The sequence below is a fragment of the Lynx rufus genome, unplaced genomic scaffold (assembly GCF_022079265.1).
Source record: "Lynx rufus isolate CCGP_SWC_20201006 ecotype Redwood Valley unplaced genomic scaffold, mLynRuf1.p SCAF_16, whole genome shotgun sequence".
NCBI classification, from domain to species: Eukaryota; Metazoa; Chordata; class Mammalia; order Carnivora; family Felidae; genus Lynx; species Lynx rufus.
In genome coordinates, this window is record NW_025814830.1 from 55,950,589 (window position 1) to 55,967,883 (window position 17,295).

General features: G+C 59.7%; 1 protein-coding gene across 1 annotated transcript in view; it reads left to right on the forward strand.

Moving 5' to 3' along the window:
* The first annotated feature begins 754 nt into the window (after positions 1-754).
* The window catches only part of JPH3 (junctophilin 3), a 75,791-nt gene continuing 59,250 nt past the window's right edge, over positions 755-17,295 (forward strand). The window contains exon 1 of the mRNA XM_047078889.1: positions 755-1,136. Within this exon, the coding sequence (XP_046934845.1) occupies positions 755-1,136 (382 nt within the window). The remainder of the gene's footprint in view (positions 1,137-17,295) is intronic.

Genomic DNA, 17,295 nt, shown 5'->3' on the forward strand with positions numbered 1-17,295 from the left:
GGGGCGCGGGTGTGGTGCGGGCGCGCGCGCCGCGCCGGCCCGAGCGCGCGAGCCGGGCCCGGAGCGCACGCCGCCGCCGCCGCCGCCCGCCCGCCCGCCAGCCCGCCCCGCCGCATTGCTGCTGCTGCCGCCGTCGCCGCCGCCGCCGCCGCCGCCGCCGCCGCCGCCCGGCCCGGCCCGCGGCCCCCAATATGGTGCAGCCGCCCGCGCCGCCGCCCGTGCCGCCGCCGCCCGCGGGCCCCGCCGCCGCCCTCGGGCGCCCGCAGCGCGGCAGCCGCAGGTGGGGGGCTGCGCCCCGGGCCTGAGCCGCCCGCCGTCTCCGCCCCGGCCTGCGCGGCCAGCCCGGCGGGCTCGCCTCCGAGGGGCACTTGCCGCTGAGGTGGAGCCGTTTGCACCAGACGCTCCTGCTCCTGCCCCCTCCCTCCCCCTCCCCTCCCCTCCCCCTCCCTCCTCCCCTCCGGTCCTGTCTCCAGCGGGAGCGCGAGACGCTGGTCAGGCTCCGCGGCGCAGCTCGAAAAGGAATAATCGCCCCCAATTGACTTAAATTCCGCCGAAGCCGGCGCCGCGGCCTCCCGCCGCCCGGGATCTGCTCGCTGTGTTTTTTCGCTTTCTCTATTCTTCCTTAAAAAAAAAAAAAAAAAAAAAAGCAAAACAAAACCAGCCAGCCAGCCAACCAAGAATCCGGTTTGTTGATCGCCTTGGTTTTTTTTTTTTTTTTTCACCGTTTGCGGGATTTGCAAACCGAGTTACATGCATGTCCAGTGGGGGTAGGTTTAATTTTGACGATGGAGGGTCCTACTGTGGAGGCTGGGAGGACGGCAAGGCGCACGGCCATGGCGTCTGCACCGGCCCCAAGGGCCAAGGCGAATACACCGGCTCGTGGAGCCACGGCTTCGAGGTGCTGGGCGTCTACACCTGGCCCAGCGGCAACACGTACCAGGGCACTTGGGCGCAGGGCAAGCGCCACGGCATCGGCCTGGAGAGCAAGGGGAAGTGGGTGTACAAGGGCGAGTGGACGCACGGATTTAAGGGGCGCTACGGGGTGCGGGAGTGCACGGGCAACGGGGCCAAGTACGAAGGGACCTGGAGCAACGGCCTGCAGGACGGCTATGGCACGGAGACCTACTCAGATGGAGGTAGGTGCTGCCCGGGGGGAGGGGGGTGGGGGGGGGCCGGGCCAGGGGCTGAGGGGAGGAGGAGGAGGGACCTTCTTCTCTTGCCTCTTCTGTTTACCTCTGGGGAAGTTGAGCTTCTCCCTCCAGCGGGGTGGCCGTGAGCACCCCGGGCATTTCCTGGGGCTTCCTGGAGGCCACAGTTGCCCTGGCTACAGGTTGCCCCATGGCCTGGTGGGGGGACAGCGCCCCTGTGCCAGGGGAAGGGTATTGGGGGCTTTCCAGGAGCAGAGCCAGCCCCGGAGCCGTGGAGCTGAGTGGAGGGTCAGTGCATCATCCAAGCGCAGGCCAGAGACCTGCTGGAAAGGCCAGACTCGCCCTGGGCCCTGGGCTCACGGCCTCCTCTGGGACCCACCAAGGGCAGAGGGGAGCTGGGAGAGGGCCCCTCCCCCTTGCTGGCAGAGCTCCCTCAGTGCTGGCCTCCGGGAGTCGGGCCCCAGCTCTGCCTCTTGTTTTCCTGCGGTGCCGAGAGGCCTCCCTGAGTCCTCATGAACCCAAGCCAATGGAAAGGGAGCGATTGGGAGAGGAGCACAAACCCAAAGCAACACAACACGGCAATAAACTTCTAGGTGGTTGGACGCGGGCTAGCGCAGCCAGAGAGGCTGCTGGAGGGAGGGAGGAGGAGGCCCAGGAATCTCGCCTTCCAGTGGCTGAATCATTTTCGCCGTTAGTTTAGGGAATGCTCTGTGCCTTCGTTCTAACATGCCACCACATTCAGGGCTGAGCCCGCCTGCCTGTCCTGGCTGTAAGATGGTTTCCGTGCAGGGAGCCTCGGCCGGGGCTCCTTTGCAGCTGTGCCCCTGTCCCGGACACCCCGGTGTCCACTCCTCCTTGCATCCGACAGGCATGGAGCATTTTCTGTTCCTGGAAGCCAGACCCCGAACAAGCCTGCTCTCCAGATGCCCCCTTCCCCCACCTGGGAGCTTATCCTCAGAAGTGGCTCTGTGCCTCCCTCTTGGCGGCTTGCTAATTTTCCAGGCATGGATGCCTGGGAAAGGCGTGGGGCGCAGCAGTGACTTGTGTGCTTCTGCTGGGCATGGAAATCATGAACGGACGTGTGGTCTTCTCCCTGCCTGCTTGCTGCCTCCACATCTTAGGAAGCAGGCACTAGACACCTGCTCCCTGGCCACATCCAGGAGTGATGGAGGGCTGGAGAGTAATTATTATTTTGGCTTATGCAACTGAGAGGCAGGGTTCATCATTACTCAAAGGGGAGGAGGCGTGGGGGGCAGTTAATTATATAATGCTCCTGCCTGTCAAAGCCGTGCCCAGCCCCGTCCCAGGCGGCCTCTTTGCTGTTGTTGTTTTCACGGAGCAGGTTGGAGAGCCTTCTGGACCCTGGAGTGCAGGGGCTGGACCGAGCAGACAGCCCTCTCCGGGTTCTAGGCCGTGTGTGTGCGCGCGCGCGTGTGTGTGCGCGCGCGCGTGCACACGGCGAGGCTTGGGCAGCAGATGTGGGTGGCTGAGGTGGGCGGCTCAGCAGCCTGGCACTCCCAGCTGGGCTCTTTGGGAGCCCAAGGGTAGTTGTCACCCTGGGGGCTCTGCCCATGCTGCTCTGCGGATCAGTCCCTCCAGAGGTGTTCCCAGCTGTGCCTGAGCCGGGAAAGCGGTTTCTAGGCCTCACATGGGAGCCTGGGGAGGAGAGGAGCCAAGCCCCTGTCTCTGTGGAACTCCCTGGAATATCTAAGAGTGAGGTCCAGCTCTCTAGGCTGCCCAGCTTCCCCAGACATCTTGGGTGGCCCACAGAAATCCGTTCTCCGTTCAACAGATATCTACTGAGCACTTGCTATGAGCGGGTGCTCTGGGCTCTGGGAAACCAGCCGCGAGTGAAGCAGACAAAAATTGTTGCCCTCAGAGAGCTTCCACTTTAGAGGGAAAGGTGATGATTCCATTGTGTTTACCGGGTGGGGGGGGGGTGCGGGAAGGGGGAGAGGATCTGATGCTGTGGCTGGCCATGAGTTTAGGGTTCAATATGTTGATGTGAGAAATGCTTCCTTCCATTGGTCAGTGTTCTCGGATCTCTATCTCCTATCCAGTCAGCGACACAGGATTCTGCTCCCTAAAGTACTTCCCTCCCTCCACATTGCCCCGCTGGAGTCTCCCACGGTGGAGAGGGGGGGACCATGTCCATTTTACAGATGACGCCAGAGAGACCCAGGGGCCCATGGGACAGGCCAGAGCCCCCCAGCCTGTGGCAGCAGAGTCACGGTTGGAACCTTGATGTGTCCCCACATTACACCACCTGTAGGCCAACCGAGGCAGGCTTACAGGCACAGGACGCCAGGGCCGACTGCTCCCTTCTGGTTGGTGATATGGCATGATGGAAAATCGAATTGACCCTTTTGGCCTGGGATAATCAGGCCAGACATCTGGGGCCACCTTTCTGCAACACGGTCTGTGCTTCTCATCAGGAAGGAAGTGACTGTGGAGAATGTGTGCCCTCTAGCAGTCCGTCAGGCCAGCAGAACCAAAGTGGGGGTGTCGCAGCTCTGGGTCTGGATGCCGGTGGGCGTGGCGGCTCATGCTTCCAGGGAGGGCAGGCGGAGGCTTGATGAGTTCACGGTCCCGACTCCAGTCTGACGTTTCCTTTGCACAAGGGGTGGGAATATGGGGCAGGTATCAGCACAGCTCCTGAACCTCAGCACAGGTTCCAGTGCTGACTTGGGGAAACGGCGATTTTCATGAATGATGCACTCATGGCAAACATATTCTACATTTGGCTGGAATTGGTATGGACTCCATTTCAACTGGGGCCGCTTCTGCCAACTCCTCCCCTTCCAGGTTTATCCTCCCCCAAGTGCAAGGCAGGCGTTTTCTGTGGACGTGGGCTGAGTGACTTCTGCGGTCTGTGGGGTGACCCTGTGGAGAGGGTGAGGCCCTGGGGGCACGGGGCGGCACGAGCACATGCTGTATAGAGTTGCAGCCATTTGGGCTTTGTGAGCCCAGACAAGCTACTTGACTTCTCTGAGCCTCTGTTTCTTCATCTGTATGAAGGGCTGGTAATAATGTCTGTGAAGTAGGTGGGGATTAATTGAGGTGGCGTGTGTGGCTGTGCCAGGGATGTAGTGAGCATTGACTTTTACTTATCACTATTCTTTTAACACAGCACACGTGCAACGAGCGTCGCTTACAGTGACCGTTACAGGGACCGATAGCCAGGTGTGATCATGATAATAACGAAAATGATGATAAGTGGCGACACTAAACACTTACCGTGTGCCAGCCGTGTGGCCAGTGTTTGCAGGATGATAGAGCTTCATTCCCGTACCTGGGTTGACGCAGGGTTGATTTTCTTGTCCTTCCCATTTCCCACACTGGGAAGCAGAGGCGTGGAGAGATGAGCTGATTTGGCTGGTGGGTGCAGGGCGGCATCAGGATTCGCACTCAGGACAGCGATTCCAGAGCCTGTGGTTTTGTGGGGAACACGTTCTCTAAACTCCCTTGTGCAAAACTACCTCCTCGTTCCTTCCTCTTCCTCCGCACCCTGCTTCTCCTCTGGGCGCGGCAGCCAGGAGCTGTAGGCAAAGGCACAGGCGCCCACCCGGGTGTTCCCCCCGCTGCCCCGCCTGCACGCACCGCCCCTTCTCCACTTCTCTACACCCCTGCGCTTGGCCACACAGGTAAACATTTCCTCCTGGTGCCATGTACACAGGACCCCTCGGACCAAAGCTACCCCCACAAATAAACCCTCCCACAGCCCGAAAGATGTGAGTCATCTCACGTACCAGGCCTCCCCCCTCAAATGCAGATTCCGTTCACTGGCCCAGATCCCTCGGCCCACACAAATCACACACGCCCACAGTCAAAATCCCAGGCCCTCTGCGCCTGTGCGCACACACACGCACAATACACCTGTCACCCGGAGATGTTTCCACCCCGTCCCCCAAAACACAGCCACGTGTGCCCTCCAAACCCCTCCCGACTCCAGCTCCGGGAGCCCCTGTGCCTGTGCGGGGAGAGTGCCAGCCTTACACGACGAGGCTCAGGTTACAGACGGAGCGGGAGGCTTAGTTTCCACTTTAAACACACGTTTGTGCAGTTCATGCCCCCTTTTAAGGGGGAAGAAGCCCATATCCAATCAAAATAAATGACCATTGGGCATATTTTTGATGCTAGGCCGTGACTATGTGAAGGCAACCTTTTTAAAAAAGAAAATCCCAGTGCCAGGTCCCAGGTTAGGGAGGAAGCAGGTCGGGGACACCAGACATAGGCCAATGGGAGTTCGTTTCAGAAACAAAAGAAGCACTCAGCTATTGGAGATAAAAGCATCTCCTCAGAGATTCTGGTTCAGCCACTTTGGCAAGGGAAAAGGCTCCAGGAGGTGAAAGCAGGAAGAAAAAGCAAATAACTAGTTCTTTGTTGCCAATAATAGCTGAGGAAGAAGTGTTACTGAGCACCCCTCACCCAACATAGCCCTGGAGCCAGAGTTGGGCGCTTTATATCAGGAGCTCTACCCAAGCTGGCAAGGAGGCCAGGGTCAGCACCCTCTGGAAGTAGCTGCCCCACCGGGTAGTTAGTGAACAGCCCTGGCTGATGGAAACAGTTAACACAGCTGTCGGGCAGGGCCAGGAGCCTCTGCTGCGTCTCTTCGGGGCTCTTTTCCCTCCCCGGTTTCCCCCCGGGCCTGCACAACCGTAAGGACAGCTGGCTATCGATTATGGGCTGATGGCTGTGGATGTAACACTCACAGTGTCCTTTGATGACCACATATCACAGGATAAGTGGATTCGTGGGATCCACAGGGGGCGATGTGTGTTTGGAATTTCCACAGTGGTCACCCTCTCTTAGACCAGCCACTTCGCCAATTTGTAGTCTCCTGGCTTGTGTGAGGCACGTGGTGGGTGAAGGCAAGGGCCGCCTGGGGTCCTGGCTGTGCTTCAAACAGGCTCTAGGCATCAGACCAGGGGTTTTTCTGGGTCCACCGAGTCTTTGCATAGGATAGGGGAGCGGCCGGTCTCTTCAGCACCTTGGAGAGCGCCACACACATGCCGCCATGGCTTTGCTCTCCTTCCTCCCCCACACCACCTCTAACAACCACGGTGCCCAACTGAGCCTCCCGGCCAGTGACTGCCTGGCCCTGACCCGTCCAGCACATTTGGCCAGGAGAAGTTTGCCCGTTCCCACCCTCTTGGTGTCTGGCGGCCACACTCCAAGGAATGCCACCACCGGGGCATTGGCTGTTTGCATCTCAATACTGTCCTGTTTTCCAAAAAAGTTGGGTGCCTCCAGGTGTCTGCTGGTGACCTGAGAGAGCATCTCCTGGCTAGCGGGGTGGGTCCAGGTGAGGTCTTTGGTAAGACTTGTACAAGGTGCTCTGAGTCTGAGGTTCATCTCTACCTCAGGTTGTGTGTGTCTCAGTTCTCACGGACTGTGCATGGTTATAGGTGCACCAGAGGCAGGCAGAGGAATGGTCTTGTCTGTACCAACCCGCGAAAGACTGCTGGGCCACCTTCCTCCTTAAATCAGCACCACTGGAGTACTCATCTAGAACAACCCTGCCCAGCACAGTGGCTGCTGGCCACATATGGCTATTTCAATTAATTATGATGAAATGAAAGTTAGATATTCAGTGCCTCAATCTCAGCAGCCACATTCCAAGTGTTTGATAACAACACGGATCTGGCGGCTGTCATGGACCACGTGGAATGTGTCCACCGCCACAGAAGGTTCTGTTAGAGTGTGAGCTTCACGCAGGGAGGGGTGGGTCCATGCTGGTCACCACTGTGTGTCCAGTGACTACAGTGGTGCCAGCATGCTGTTTGTGGAGTGAATGAAGTGTGCCAAGGCCGTATACAGGGTAATTTCACTCACCATCCTGCCACACGTCCATCTCATTACAAGAACTTACACCCGGGCATTGATAGTTAAAGGGAAAATGTTCCCTGAGACCCTCCTGCCTCACTGAAAGGTCAGCCTCACTGAAAATTCTCTGAAGGCATCACTGTTACAAGTCCCTGATGGGGTTTGTTTTGCTCTTGGTGCTGTCATTGCTGGTAAGAGGCCCTGCCAGTGTTTCCCATGAGTGAGGCGGATGGCATAGAATGAAGTGAATCCGTCCCAAGGGTGTTCTCATGATGTGAGGCTGCGATGCAGCCATGGCTAGAGGACACGGCTGGAGCACTGTGTAGTGAGCAGCGTCCCAAAGTGCTGGAAAAGATGCAGAAAAACAAGCAGCCCTTTATCTAGCCGTGTCGTAACTCTCTTTACCGCTACGGTTGCCTTGGCTCGATTTGTTGGGTTGTTGAGAAGCATTTACTGAGCCCCTACTACGTTCGAGGTGCAAAGACAGAACAGTTCAGGTCGACCTTCAGTGAATCAACCTGGAAATAGTTGCTGAGTCTGACTGTGTCTTCGTCTGTTCGAGCTGTTGCAAATTACCACAGGTCGGGGGGTGGGGGGGTGGGCGGTGCTTCTAAATGACAGTGTGTGTTTCTCCCAGCTCTGGAGGCTGGGAAGTTTGAGATCAAGATGTTGGCCGATTGGGGGCTCCTTTATCAGGACACTGATCCCATTCATGAGGGCCCCACCCCCATAACCTCACCACCCCTGAAGGTCCCACCTTCTAACACCATCTCATTTATGACCTCTGAATTTAGGGGACACAGACATTCAGTCAGTAGCAGCCAGTGTGCCGAACATAGCTTGCAGGAATGTACAAGAAACAGGGGGATGTGACTTGTATCAAAAAGTCTGGATGTGAGACAAAAATGTGTACAATAATCAGGGGTTTCTCATTCCAGAGTTTGGGGACTGATGGAAACACTGCAGGTGAGGGTTCTGAGAAGCGAAGGGGGACGTCTGTGTCCTTGAGCAGCAGAGGCATCCCAGGGGAGGGGTCCGCTGAGCTCCGATGGTGGGAAGGGGATTTTTGCCCCAAGTCTGTTGACCCTGCAGGAGGCATGTTCTCTGTGATGGAATCATGACACTCCTTGTCAACACGTGCCGGCTCCCACCTTCCCGGGGGTGACCCAGGGGAGCTCCCTGGTGCTCCTGGAGGCCTCTGGAAACACCCAGGGTCATCTGCGCTGCTGGCTGGGCGGGCTGCTGGTCCCCCACTGTTGCTACTCGAGGCCAGTGCTTTGCAAACTTGACTCTGCGTCAGAATCACCCAGAAGGTGCAGAAAGCAGATTGTTGCCTCACCCCTGCATTTCTGGCCGGAGATGCTGTCTGATAATGTCCATTTCTAACAAGTTTCATTGGGTGCTGCTGCTGCTGGTCTGGGGACTGCACCTTTAGAAGCACGGCTGGAGGCTGGTGCTTCTTTATTTAATGTCCATTTATTTTTGAGAGAGAGAGTGTGAGTGGGGGAGGGACAGAGAGAAAGAGGGAGACACAGGATCCTAAGTGGGGGAGGGGCAGAGAGGAAGGTGAGACACAGAATCCAAAACAGGCTCCAGGCTCTGAGCTGTCAGCACAGAGCCCAACGCGGGGCTCAAACTCATGAGCCGTGAGATCGTGACCTGAGCTGAAGTCGGACGCTCAACCCACTGAGCCCCCCAGGCGCCCCAAGGCTGGTGCTTCTTGACCCCAGGTGCACAGCAGAATCCCTGGGATGGTCCCCTTGAGATCATCCCCTTAGAAATGCAGAATCTTGGCCCCTCTCTCCCACCCCTGGAATCTTGGTCCCTCTTCCCCACCCCTGCACGGGGGTCTCCAGGGCCAGAAGCTGCATGTGTGCAAGACGCCCAGGTGGTTCGCATGCGGGAGCTCCTAATCTGGCTCCTAATCTCTGCTGCACACGGAATCTGGCTGCTTGGGAAAATGCTGATGCCTGGGCCCCACCCAGAGATGCCGACTGAGGGGGTCTGGGATTGGGATTCTTTTAAAACTGTCCCGGAGATCCTAATGTGTAGCTGAGGTGGGGGGGTGGGGGCACTCGTCCAGGGCATCACTGAGAGGGTGGCCGTGAAGAGCCTTGCTGGGGTTCTGCCTGGCACCACAGCAGCCTGGCTCTGGGAGGGTGGCCTCCTGGCCCAGGAACGTGATGGGAGCCGTCAGGGCCGAGAGCCGCTGCTCTGGACAGTTCTTCAAACTCCGGGTCAAGTGGCTCATGAAGTACATGTTGTACTTCATTAAAAAAAAAAAACAAAAACAAATAGACTTGCAGATTTTTAAGCATTGTGCCCATGTTACAGCAAGGAGGAGAGCTGCCGTGTGCCGGCCTGTCGCCACGCAGCCCCTCCTGTCTCTGCCCTCTCCTCCTCCTTCCTTACGGCCACGCCAGTCCCTGGATTTAGGGTCCAGCCCAAATCCAGGACGGTCTCTCGAGATCCTTAACTTCATTGCACCTACAGGGACCCTTTACCCGTGTGAGCACACATTCACAGGCACTGAGGTTAGGGTGTGGACGTGTCTGTCTGGGGGACACTGGCCAACCCGCTACAGGGTCTCACGGACTTCAGTTTGAAAGTGCTCCGAAGCACAAGCATGCTCACGTCGAACCCCAGAGCCGTGGAGATTCCTCTGCAAGAAGGACACTCTCAGTTTTTGAACGTCCGCTCTGTTCCGGGTACTGGCCTATGTGCCTTCCCAGAGTCCTTGCTCCTTTTGTTTATTTTATCTTTTTAAGCTTATTTATTCTGAGAAAGAGAGCCTGAGAGAGCATGGGGAGGCAGAGAGGGAGGGAGAGAGGGAATCCCAAGCAAGCTCCGCCCTGTCCACGCAGAACCCAACGTGGGCCTTGATCCTGCGAACCTGAGCCGAAACCAAGAGTCGGATGCTTAGCCGACTGAGCCACCCAGGCGCCCCAACGTTGCTCCTTCTAGTTTTTAAAGTAGCGCCGTGAAGCAGGGCGTGCGCTCCCACGTAAGACAGGAGAAGGGATGCTCCTAGGATGGCCGGGCTTGGCGAGGTCACAGGGCCGGTGAGGGGAGGGGGCACACTAGAGCAGTCTGCAGCACCCGCTGAGGGCGCCTCCTGACGGGACAGTCATCTCGGCCACCCCCTGGCTCTCCAGTTGAGGACGCTGAGGCCCAGGGAGGCGCCCGCAGTCTCACAGTCATGCAGAGGTAGGGAAGGATGGCCCGGTCTCCTGAACCCCGGCCTTTGGTGACCCTTTGCTCAGCATTTCATAAACTTGTGGGTTCTCCCGGGTTCCTCCGAGAGCATGGCGAGGCCGAGGGTCCTCTCCCAGGACACACGCAGGGCCCTGCACACATGTGGCATTTTGTCGGTACTTGTGGGGGTTCATGGACTCCCTGAGACTTCTCTGTGGACCCCAGGATAGGAACCCTCCCATTCTCCACAGGTGCCCAGACACATGGACGTGACCACCACCGCACACGGCAGGTGGGACACAGGAGGAAGGCCGGAGCCAGCAGGCTCTGACCTGTGGGTACAGAGAAAAGGCTGGAGGGGGCAGAGCTGGCCTCCCCACCTCCCCTCCCCTGAACACACCCCTTCTCTCTCCAAGGCCTCAGAGTCCTGAGTTTGTCCTGCCGGGACTCGGCCGTCTGCCCCACCAGGCAGCACGTGATCCTTAGAACTTCATCCCGCGCCCTCCCCACCAGGTCCACAGGCCTGGTGTCAGCAGTCTGGCCATGAGCTGGGAGCCACCTGTGCCTTCTTTCACTCGGTCCCTCTGGGAGGAAGGCATGACTCCTCCATTCTGCAGGGGAAACTGAGGCCCAGCGAGTTGTAGGAAGTTGGGGTGCTGACACGGTCTCAACATCTTGTGGTCCGCTTCAAACCTCCCACCCAGGGCCCTTGGATAGACTCCCCAGGAGGGAATCTAGCCCAGGGCACACATCTGGGGCCATCCAGGGCAAGGGTCCTGAGGACCAGACCTGAGAATCACCCACCGCTCCCCGTCCGCCTCTGTGGGTTGGGGACAAACAAGGGCAGGAAAGGAGCCTCTGAAGGTGGCTGAGGGGAGGTCTCACCGTAAGGAGCCCAGGAGGGATTTTCAGTGGGGTGTTCCCAGGAGCACCAGGTGGGGGCCTCCCTGGGAGGCCTGTATGATAAGCCAGTGCAGGCTTTCTTGGTCCTCGAGGGGCCGCGAGCTGGCGCCCCACTGTCCACCTGGGGACCGTGCGTGACCTTTCTGGGGCCCCGCCCCCGGCCAGCTGGTTGCTCGCTGGTGAGTTCAAAGGCCTGGCTCCCTGTGGGTGGATCTGGGGAGCTGTGGTTGAAACGCACTTTGGGGAGGATGGTGCGGGGCGCCCCTCCTCAGACCCCCAGAGTGCCTCTGGGCCTCTGTGCGTGCGTGCTCCCGGGCACTGTAATTACTGGCCTCTGTGGCTGTCCTGTCCCCCTCCCCATGCACTGGAGTCTCTGAGGGGGCAGAGACTGGCTCTTGCGGGTTCCTCCCTGTGGCCTTGTAGCAGGGAAAGCTGCAGCAATTCTGGTTGGCTGATGCATGGATGACAGTCCCTCCAAAAGCAGTGGGGGCGGGGGGCGGGGGGGGGCGGTGTGTGAAGGGAGAACAGCAGGGCAAGGGCCCTGAGGCTGGAACAGGTGTGGTTCTGAACTGGAGGAAGAGGGTGAGAGGAGGGAGGGTGTGAGCACATATTCCAGGCCACGGCAGGAAGGGCAGGAAGGGCGCTGAAGGGTTTAGGCAGGTCAGCAGCACCCCGTGGTGTTCGTGCTTTTGAATAATTAAGTTTTAATTTCAAGATGCCCCTAGACTCCCACGGTTGTGCCCTCCACCCTGTCTCCCCAAAGTAACACCTGACGGAAGGACCACGCAGCGTTGAGGCCGGGATATCAACATGGACACTGGGTTTCAGCAGCCGGGACCCCTCCACCCCCCGGCCTGCCACCCTTTCAGAGCCGCACCCTCCCCCCTCTCATCCCTGGCACCCACTCCTCTGCTCCCCATCTTGTCATTTTCTCATTTCCGGAATGTTCTATACATGGCATCGTGGGGTATGCAACCTACGGGGACTGGCTTTTTTCACTCACTGCGGTTCTCGGGAGACCCATCCAGCTCGCTGTGTGCGGCCAGACTTCGTTCCTCTTCACTGCTGACCGGTGTCCGGGGTGAGCGTGTGCTTGGACCATGGCTTCCGTACCCATCACGGTTCAGGGGCATCCGGGGCGTTTCCCGTTCGGGGCTATGATGGACACAGCGCCTGCAGACTCTCACGGAGAGGTTCTTACGTGAACGTGAGCCTTGGTCTCTCTGTGATACAACTGCTGGGCCCTTGCCGTTTGTGCCGGTGTCTTTGGGTAATGAGTCTGGCTGCTGGGTGGGGAAGGAAATGGGGACCAGAGTGGAAGCTGGGGACCCCCAGAGGGTGCTCGTGTCCAGGGGAGGGGAGATGATGCCCTGGGTCTGGGTGGGGGCAGTGGCTGGGCAGGTGCGCAGTGCCCGGGTTGGTGTCTGGGGGCAGGAATTGGTGTGGAAGGTGTGTGGTGTGAGAGGCTGCGTGCTGGGTGAGGGTGGAGGGAGCAGGGGGTTGTGCATCTGATCTGAATGGGGGCACCGTCCGCTGGGAAGTGGCACAAAGTCAGGAGAGAGTGGCACTGGAGGCGAGAAGCGCCAGGATCAGAATCGGGCCTGAGAAGGAGGACGGTGTGGAGGATGTAGACGGGCCGAGAGGCAGGTGGCCCTGAGGGGTGGGGGTGCGGAGGACAGCAGGAACAGAGACAGGACGTGGACTGTTGTCCCAGCCCTGTGTTTACCCCTTGCATCCAGTAGGTCACCTTATGGCCCCACCACCCCACGAGGCCATTTCACAGACAAGGAAATGAAAGCTGGGGGATGGAGTGACTTTCCCGAGTCACTTGGAAGGTTTGGATTCCAGAAGCAACGGAATCACACGAGGTGGGACTGACCCCAGCCGTCAGGTCCTTGGTCACGAGCCCCGCCTTGGGGGCTCCCGGAGGCTGGATGGGAGACCAGGTGAAGGTTTGTGCGCGCCTGCCTGCTGCACGCAGATGCTCCGTGAGCGAGCTGCCGTCACGTCACGTGGTTGTTTACACCTGTGGAAGTCCCCAGCGGTGGATCGTGGCCCTGCTCTGTCGTCACCTTTTCCCCGCTTGTCATTATGCCCCCGAGGTTGTTCCGTATCAAGCCTGCACCCCGAGAGCGGATGAATGATGCCGTCGTGACATGGTTTTGCGTAAAATTTACCTTTTGAAGCGTATAGTTTGGTGGGTTGTGGTGCGTTCACGGGGCTGCGCAGCTCCGCACCACCTGTTCTAGAACGTTTTTGTCACCCAAGAAAGAAACCCCTGGTGCGTTAAGCCATCCCGCCCTCCACAACCGCCGGTCTGCTCTCTGTCCCTGAATTTGCTGGGTCTGGACCCTTGGGGTGGACGGCGTCACCAAGGGGCCCCTGTGGCTGGCCTGTCCCTCAGCACGGTGTTTCCGGGCGCGGCCAGGGGCCCACGCCAGAGCCCGCGCCAGGTTCCGTTCCTTTCCAAGACCCAGTGATGTTCCCTGGCGTGGCCACATTTGCTTGTCTGTTCATCGGTCGGTGGACATTTGGGCCGTTGTGAACGGTGCGGCCGCCAACACTCTCGTGTAAGCTTTCGTGTGGACACCGCTTTCTGTGCCCGGGGGTGGGGTTGCCGGGTCCTCTGGGTCCTACGGTGGCCCCGTGATGAACCTCACAAGCAGCTGCTGCCCCATTCTGCGTTCCCGCCAGCCGTGTTGCGGGTTCCGGCCACGCCACATCTCTGTCGCACGTGTCACTGTCACCCCGTGATCGCAGCCTCCTAGCAGGTGTGAAGGGACGTCTCCCTGCGGTCTGGACCTGCATTTCCTTAAGGATTAGTGACGTTGGACATCTTTTCACGTGCTCACTGGCCGCTGGGATGTCTTTGGAGACACGTCTGTTCGGGCCCTTGCTCGCTTCGGGTTGTCTTTTTATTGTTGAGTTGTAAACGTTTTAATGTACTGTAGACACCACAGTGACGTAAGCCCCAGCGTCTACTCCTGACCCCCCGGGACTCCCCGCTTGCCGGCTGCCTCTCCCATCGGATGGTGGATTCCTTGAAATAAACTGCGGATGCCTTTCTCTTGCCTGTTGAGTACCTAGCACGGTGCCGGGCACACAGTAGGTGTTGAGTAAATGTTGACTCGGGCCACTGCCCGCCGGCTAGGAGGTCAGGGGATCCTGTCCAGTTCCCGCAGCTCAGGCTTTGATGGGCTGCAGTTAGGCAGCCGTGGTGTCTGCAGGGTAGCTGGGACCCACACAGGTATTTATTGAGCACTTACTGTGTGCCTGGCAATGAGCCGGCCCCGGGGATAGCAGCAAATAGCCCCAGGGCAGCGTGGGACCGTTGGACTGGCTGAGGGGGCCGTGTCCATGCACCTGTCCCATAGGTCCCCCTTTACTGCTGACGGGATGGAGGGAGCTGAACCGGGGCTGACGGTGAGACCTGGCGGGTGTGGGAAAGCCTTTGGGGGAGGGACTTCCCCACACGCCCAGAGGATGGCAGGGCGAGGTCACAGAGGCTCCATGGGTTTTAAGTGCAGGGAGGGGGAGCAGGGCCGCCCTGGGAAGTGCGGGAGCCACTCGAGGGGCCGCGTCAGGCGGGTGGTCGGGCCTTCCCTAGCTGTGGAGGCCACAGCCTGACCCTTTGGGTCTGCACGGAACCAACCTGTCAGGACAAACAGGAGATAAACATCCTGGGGATGAAGGGCCCAGCCCGCAGCCTTGCCTGGAGGCTCCCTGGGGATCCCACATCACCCAGACAGCGTGGGGGCTGAGTGGCTGTGTCTGCGGTGTGGGGCCCGATCTGGAGGAAATTAATTGTGGATCCCCAAGAGAATGCGGCAGAAATATAGCAGAGGTCAGGGTTTTCTCGGGGCTGGAGGCGGCCCTGGTGACAGTGGCCATGAAGTGTTCACAAGCACAGAGTGTCCTGTTAGCTGGAGGCCTGAGCAGGACCGGCGGGGGGTGGGGGGGTGGGGGGGTGCAGGAATGTGCCAGACAGTGGAGAGACAGACAGGGAGGGAAAGACAGAAACAGAGAGGGAGAGACGGAGACAGAGGAGAGGCAGAGGGGGAGAGGGAGAGGGGGAGAGGGAGAGGGACAGAGGGAGAGACAGAGACAGAAGGAGGAAGACAGGGAGAGGGAGAGACAGACAGAGGGAGACAGAAGGAGGGAGAGAGACGGAGAGGGAGAGACAGACAGGGAGGGAGAGACAGGGAGAGGGAAGAGCAGGGAGGCCACAGGCAGGGCAGAGGGAGGAGGGACGCGTCCCTTCCTGCGGTCAGGTGCACCTGCTACTTCTCCCTGGCTCTTTGTTTTCAAGCAGCCGCCTCGCGCTCACTGGCGCCCAGCACCCTGCGCCTTACGCACCTTTCTGTTGAGTCTGAGCATCAACCCCCTGGAGCTTGCTGTCCTGCTGCCCAGAGGGAGGGGGCCACACGCGGCCCCCAGCGCCCCGGGCAGGCACCCTGCCTCGGTCTCCAGCCCTGCGCCTGCCTGTCAGGACTGTGGGGAGCCAGAGCCTTAAATGGGATCGAGCTCCCCGGACGTGGGGGGCTTGGAGGTGGCGCCCGTGAACGCGGATCTCCAGCCCCGGCTGCCGGGGCTCAGCCCCCTCCAGCTAGTTCCCGTTTGGCCCCGAGTGGAGGGGGGACAATGCGGACCCTGCCTCCACCAGCCGATGGAACAGAGCCCTGGGCTGGGGACACCCCACATGTGTGGGGGTGCAGAACCCCAGGCTGGGGCCCCCAGCCAGGCAAGCTGGAGCCAGGGTGTCTGAGCTTGAGAGGCCTCGGGGCTTGGCACTGGGGGCTTCTGAGTCCCCCTCAGGGAGGCCAGCAGACCCTTGCCTCCAGGCCTTCCCTTCCACTCACAGCGGCCAGAGGGGAGGGGCTCCTGCAGAAGCATCCGGAACTCCTTCGGGGTGTCGAGCCCTCCAGCCCTGAGGCGGTCCAGTTTACTCCTCGTTGCAGGGAGGGCAGACCCTCCGGTGGGAACTGCGGTGTGAGCAGGCGTTAGAGCCTTGGGTGGGCAGTTTGGGGAGGGTCTCAGAGCGGCGTCCCCTCTGCTCTTCCTCTCCGAGCCTCAAGGACTCTGGCTGATGGCTGAGCCAAGTAGTTTCGGGAGAACCCCAGCTCAAGGGCCTGTCAGCCTGGGCTGTGACAGGCATCTGGGACTGGGGTGGGGTCTGGCCAGCTTTCCTGAGGAACTGGGCCCTGGGCCCTGACGGAAGAGCTAGGTGAGGGAGGGGACTCCCAGAGAGAGTAAGCCTGTATCAGGCCGCAGGCCAGTCCCTGCGGGGAGCCGGAGTCAGGTGGGGCTGGAAGAGGTTGAGCCAGGACCCGTCCCCTCCCCAGACATGCCCTGTGGGCTACCTCCCAGGGGTGTCAAGGCTTCTGGGGGCCAAGAGTCGTGTTGGGTGACTCACTGTTACCCCAGGTCCCCTAGGGCTTGAGGTCAGAGGAAGACCCTGGCAGGGGAGTGGCAGGGAGGGAGTGTGTGCCCCTCACAGGCCTAGCCCCGTGGACACTGAGTCATCAGGGAGGTGTAGGTGGAGGGTTCTGTGCCGGTCACCGCTCAGCCCCTCCTGCTTCCCCTCTGCCCTCCAGGTCTTTTCTCAGCATCGCTCTGTCTGGAGACACCTGCACAGCCCCAGCGTCCTTCCCAGCATGAGCCTGGAGCTGGCATCCATGGGGTCAATGGGGACTCGGGCCCCGTGTGTCCTTGGCACAGTGCTGGCACCAGCAGGGTGGGTGTGAGGGTCCTCCTGAGCACTCTGGCCCTGCTCCGGCGGGGGCAGGCCTGGGGTGTAACCATATCCCAGATGTTTGCAACCACTCTCCCGGGACGTGCCGTTTCTATTGGTGACAAGATCACGGGTTTGGCGACCGACTGCTGTGATTTGCTGCCTGTCTAAATCTCAAGTAGAGGCCAGTGAAAATAAGGATGTAATTTCTTTCCCCACGACTCTTGATTCTTTCTGTGGCCCCCCTGGGCGTCTGCACACCCCAAGTTGGGGGCCCCTGCTCCCACCCTGCCCCTTGGGAGCAGCTGTCACGTCTGAAATCGTACTGTCCCCCTCTGTCGCCTGGGGAGTCCTGACCGGAGCATTCTTCCCCCGCACGGTTCTGTGGAGGTTTGGACACCACTCGGAAACAGCCACAGGGCAGGAGCCCTCCAGGGAGCCCGGCAAACAGGGGGATCCAGGAGGGTGGTTACTGGCAATTATGGGAAGTGG